The sequence below is a fragment of the Pristiophorus japonicus genome, chromosome 12, assembly GCF_044704955.1.
Source record: "Pristiophorus japonicus isolate sPriJap1 chromosome 12, sPriJap1.hap1, whole genome shotgun sequence".
NCBI classification, from domain to species: domain Eukaryota; kingdom Metazoa; phylum Chordata; class Chondrichthyes; family Pristiophoridae; genus Pristiophorus; species Pristiophorus japonicus.
In genome coordinates, this window is record NC_091988.1 from 75,944,912 (window position 1) to 75,950,911 (window position 6,000).

The following is a 6,000-nucleotide window of genomic DNA, read 5'->3' on the forward strand; positions in this document are numbered from 1 at the left end:
TCTATCAAATTTAGAAGAATGAGAAGTAATCTCATTGAACCATATAAGATTCTGAGGGGGATTGACAGAGTAGATGCTGGGAGGTTGTTTCCCTCGGCTGGAAAGTCAAGAACTAGGGGGTACAGTCTCAGGATAAGGGACATTTGAGACTGAGATGAGGAGGAATTCCTTCACTCAGAGGGTTGTGAGTCTTTGAAAAGAAAGACTTTGATTTATATAACACCTTTCATTACCTCAGAACGTCTCAAAGTAATTTTCAGCTAATGAAGTACTTATGCAGTGTAGTCACTGTTGTCACTGACTCCTGCTCCCAATTCTTATTGTCGTTAACATTTGACACTGAGCCACACAACGAGGTATTAGGACAGATGACGAAACCTTGGTCAAAGGAGTAGGTTTTAAGGAGGAGAGGTAAAGAGGCAAAGAGTTTTAGGGAGTGAATTCCAGAGCTTAGGAGCTAGGCAGCTGAAGGTACGGCCACCAGTGGTGGAGCGATTAAAATCAGGGATGCACAAGAGGCCAGAATTGGAAGAGTGCAGAGATCTCGGAGGGTGTAGGACTGGAGGAGGTTACAGAGATTGGGTGGGGTGAGGCCAGGGAGGGATTTGTAAACAATGATGAGAATTTAAAATCTGAGGCATTGCTGGACCCGGAGCCAGGTTTGATGGGTGAACGGGACTTTGGATGAGCTCATGTTTATGGAGGATGGAAGATTGGAGACTGGCCAAGAGAGCTTTGGATTAGTCAAGTCTAGAGGTAACAAAGGCATGGATGAGGGCTCCAGCAGCAGATTAACTGAGGCAGGGATGGAGTAGAGCAATGTTATGGAGGTGGAAGTAGGTGGTCCTTGCCAGCATGTCCTCTTGGTCAGTTTTACAATTCTCTTTACCAATCCAGGTGAAGTCCAAAAAGTCCTTCATTGGGATCATCTTTACAATCCAGTCCTGCTCCGCGATTACCATGAACCCATTATGCGTGATGCCCGGTATGACGTATACCCAGTCCGTGGATGGTGTTAGTGACCCAGTGCCAGCCAGCCTCGGGGTCCCCTGCTGATAGCCGACACCAGACAGTCGGTCAGCAGAGCCCAGCCCAGCTTCTCTCCCTCACTCACCTGCAGCGTCTCCACGGCTCCCTCCAGCACTGTTCACTTTTACGGTGCATGTCGAATCCATCCCATTGGATTTTACAGACAGAAATTTATCACACTAAAAGATGCACCAAACTAAAAAAAAGAGACATGCCCCAAATTATTTGAGATTCAGTACAGTCATAATGAAGGCTCAGTTGATAGCACTCTTACCCGTGAGCCACAAGGTGATGATTGAAGCTTCGAGAATATAATCTAGGCTGATGCTCCAGTGAGGTACATAATGTACAGTACAGAAACAGGCCATTCGGCCCAACATGTCTATGCCGGTGTTTACGGTTCTTTGGATGAGATGTTAGATCAAGGTCTCGTCTGTCTATTCCAGTGGTTTGGGGGGGACTGTAAGGTTCCCGTAGCACCATTTGAAAAGTGGCAGAGCATCCTGCCCAACGCTCCTCCCTGACCCGACATCACTAAGCACAGATTAATGGGCCATTCATCTTATTCGTGGTTGTAGGGATTGTTGTGTAGGACATGTCCTGCAAACCATTGGACCCAAATTTATTCTCCAAGGGTAAAATACATCATTCAGATTTTTGTCACATTTTGGGAGCGGGGTGTGGGGAATGTTCCAGTGTAGAGGGAAGTGACCAGGGCCCAGGAGAGGCGTGAGTTCGGGGCCCAGAAGAGGTGAGGGCCCAGGGGCAGCACGAGCCAGCCCACACTGCGATATGTGTGCGCACTAAGTCCGTGCAGCAGGGCTGGTCTCCAGTCATCTTGGTTAATCCTTGCCACTGGACCAAGACCGAGCTCTGTCAAGCTGGTGTGCAACGGCCACCACACATTAAAAAAATCCAAGCACAGGCATCTTCAGGCCTTCAGCATGTAGTTCGGGATCCGGAATATGAGGTCCTTCATTGAAACACATGTGAACTCATCCCTTTTTGGCGTGGCAGCAAGTCACCCTCGCTTCGAGGGACCGCCTATGATGATGATGGTTGTGGGGATCACACTGGCTGAAAAAAATGGCTTCCTTTATCGTCTTCATAACAAGAGAAGTAATTCCGCGTATGTGGAGCACGATTGAGATATTTCTGAGGCATTGTTTCAATTACAATCTTTGTGTTGCTATTTAGTCACTGTCATCTCTCCTTTCTGAATTTCTTCCAGGTCTTCGAAAAATGTTTCCATGAGCTCCACCACGAGATGCCGTCAGTCATTGACGAAGTGTTGCAAATAATGGAATCGTGGCTGGAGAAGAGGATATGAAATTGGAAAGTTTAAGGAGCCTGTTTAATTGATACTAGTGCTGAATGTTTTGATTGGAGGAGGAAGGGGAGTAAAACCAATTTCAAACCATCTAATTAGCAAAATAAAAGCTTTAAAAAACTCATGAAAAAACAAGTATCTGTTCAGCCACTTTTATAAGAGCATAAATGTAACTCAAGATTAGGTACAACTGAGCCATTGAAAGCCGTAAATAGATTTATTTCCTTCCTTGTGCACTCATTGTTTGTGTGTGTGGAGAAACACTTTTCCCGCTCTCAATCGACGTTTTTCTGTCCCAATCTGCTGCTCGCTAACCCAAGCCGTCTCTTCCTACCCTGATCCAATGGACAGGACCAGAGTCACAGGCTCCCCCAGCATTAGAATTACATGTCACAGTGGATGGATTGGGAGTGCGATAAAGGGCAAGACTAGGTTCACATCCAAGCAACGGTCACCTCTTAAGACCCACTACCCGCCGTGGTAGACCCTCGACAGCCAAGCTGCTATTGGAGTACCTCACCCCAACACAATGGTATGCGAGACTGCAGAACTCTCTCGCACTCTGCTAAGATTATCAAGGGAAGTGGCCTCAGTACCAAACGTCATTGAGGATTTGTGCAGTCTGTTGACCTGCTGGAGGTGAGCGATGGTGGTGACGAAGAAGAGGAATAACAAGGGAATAAAGAGTTGCCCTCTTTTAAATATTTTCATCAGCCTTACATTTTCTCATATTGACATTTTATATCCTGGGAAGTTATCGACTGTACTGCACTGATCCACAACTATTAAAAAAACACAAGTGGACTAATTAATCTGATTTTATTTCACATTTACAATGAACTGAATCCCCTGCACCAGTGTGGCTTTTATTGTGGGTAGATGAAGGAGGTAGATAGTTTCTACTCTTCAACATTTAAAGTGTCAGTTTGTCTCAGTGGGCAGGACTCTTATCAAAAGATCCGGAGCTGTGGGCTCAAGCCACGCTCCAGGATTGAGCCCATCATCCAGGTCGAGCGAACGGAGACTTTGCTCTTTGGGTGAGATGAAGGCCACACAATCAGGGGAAAGTCTATTGCCAATATTTGAAGAAGAGCAAAGTGTTGTCTAGTACCCTGGCCAAAATTGGACCTCCTGCGACCAACACCACCAAAAACGGACTAATTCATTTCATTGCCACTTGTGGGATTTTGCTTCGTCAGAAATGACTTTTGAAAACATAACGTCACTCGCTGCACATCAAAGTAATTTCTAACAGGTATTAAGGTGCTATAAAAAGGCAGGTCTTCAAGGTTAAGGGAGATATTAACTGTTTCTCGTTTTGCTTCCTCCTAAAAAATCTATTTGCTAGCAAGAATTATTATTGATTCTCAGGATATGAGTATTGTTGGCAAGACTGACATTTGTTAGCAATCCCTAGTTGCCACTAGAAGGTGTGGGTGGACATTCTCCTTGTTACAACAGAGTGGCTTGCTAGAAAAAGACTTGCATTTATATAGCACCTGTCACAACCTCAGAACATCTCAAAGCGCTTTACAGCCAATGAAGTATTTTGAAGTGTAGTCACTGTTGTAATCATCATCATAGGCAGTCCCTCGAAATCGAGGAAGACTTGCTTCCACACTAAAAATGAGTTCTCAGGTGACTGTACAGTCCAATACAGGTGTTATGTATTTAACCCCTTGTAACCTGTATGACACCTGACCACCAGAGGGCCCACCTGTTGGTGTCCCAGCATCCCTTGGGAGCACGGTATATAAGCAGGCGACCCACAAGGTCGCTGCACTCTGGACCTCAGCTCCTTTAGCTTATTATAGGAGCTAAGGTCACACTTGCTCATTGTACACAGTACTCAGTTTCATCCTTTATTATGAGTGTACCGATTTGTGACGAACATGGGATCTGGCTATGGCTTTCATCATTACAATGCCAGGATGGGTGCTGTGTCGTTCACATATGAACGTATCTCTGCCTTTCTTGGGCAAGACCACGCGATTGCCCCACAAAACAGTTTGCCTGCAGGACAACTCGTCTTTGTATCTGTGGAACGGCTTAATCGCCTCCTGCATCTTCGGTGGGACACCGGACCAGTTCCCATGGAGGACACAGTTTTTTTGACCAAGGACAGTAACGGATTCTGGCTGGTCCAGGTCCTGATCTGGCGGGCCGTAATGGGGCACTTCTCGTTCTCAAATGCCTCTATGACCTTGAGCAAGTCCGCTGGCTGTGCCATTTCCACTCCGGTGGTGGGCAATGGCAACCAACTGAGAGCATCTGTGCAGTTCTCTATGCCCGGTCTGTGGCAGATTGCATAGTTGTATGCCGATAGCGTGAGTGCCCATCTTTGGATGCGGGCAGAGGCATTGGTGTTAATCCCTTTGCTCTCAGAGAACAGCGTTATGAGCGGCTTGTGGTCAGTTTCAAGCTCAAACTTGAAGCCAAATAAGTACTGGTGCCTTTTTTTCACCCCGTAAACGCACGCCAGAGCCTCTTTTTCAATCATGCTGTAAGCCCTTTCGGCCTTGGACAAATTCTTGGACACATAAGCAACCGGTTGCAAAATCCCCGATTAGCCAGTTGTAACATACACCCTATCCCGTATGATGACGCATCGCAAGCTCGCACTAATCATTTATGTAATATCTGTAAGCTTGTAATGCTTGTAGCTCCACACTGTGGACGTGGACATATTGTGTACTGCAGCTGCATAGTTATCATTAAACAACAGGCAGCTTTCCGAAGATTTCCAACAGAGCAGCCTGCATGTTTAGAAGCTGTGTGTGCTGTGCTCTGTGAAGATATCACAGTTGGCATCAAGATGGGAGATTTTTTGGATGTTTAAAGCTTAAATTTTGTTGGTGAAGGATTCAGCCAGCCGACAGAAGACTTTGGAAGTTTCTGTCTTTGGAAAAAAGCTACAAAATCCGAGATAAAAAAAACAGCACACGGCGTGAACAGCTAGAGATTAAAAATGGCAGGTGTAATTGGATATTTGGGTGAATATAGACATGACCAGGAACATTTTAAAGCGCATGTGGATCGGCTAGAAATGTATTTCACTTCAAATAACATATCGAAGTTCCAGACAATGCAGTCCAGAACCAGGCTGTGTTGGAACGTAAGAAAGCTATCTTCTCATCAGTGGCAGGTCCGGCATTATACGAAACCCTTGTAAATCTGCTTGTGCCTGACGAGCCAAAGGACACAACGCTCAAAGAGATTTTAATGAAGCTGGAACAGCACTATAACCCCAAACCATTAGAAATTGCTGAAAGCTATTGTTTCGGGATTTGGAATCAAAAGGCAGATGAAAGTATCGCTGATTACATCATCGCATTAAAAAAGCTATTGATGCACTGTAATTTTGGAAACTTTCAAAACCAAGCATTACGTGATCATTTTGTTTGTGGGGTGAAAAATGATGCGATCAGAAGGAAGTTATTGACGACAGATGACTTAACTTTTGAGATTGCTTGTCAGACATCGAGGTCGATGAGCATGGCTGAACAATATTCCCGAGAATTAAATAATGATTACGGTCGTCAGTCAACCGAGGTAAATCACCTGCAGGTTCAAAGTCAAAGACGGCCATGGCCGAAAGTCTCAAAAAGTGGAAATTCGACCAGAGCGTCGAAGTCGGGACA

At 45.4% G+C, this 6,000-nt stretch overlaps 1 protein-coding gene across 1 annotated transcript in view; it reads left to right on the plus strand.

Moving 5' to 3' along the window:
- Nucleotides 1-2,441, plus strand: part of LOC139276944 (monoglyceride lipase-like) — a 127,804-nt gene extending 125,363 nt beyond the window's left edge. Inside the window, exon 7 of the mRNA XM_070894942.1 lies at nt 2,261-2,441. Within this exon, the coding sequence (XP_070751043.1) occupies nt 2,261-2,359 (99 nt within the window). The 3' untranslated portion in view covers nt 2,360-2,441. The remainder of the gene's footprint in view (nt 1-2,260) is intronic.
- The last annotated feature ends 3,559 nt before the right edge of the window (nt 2,442-6,000 follow it).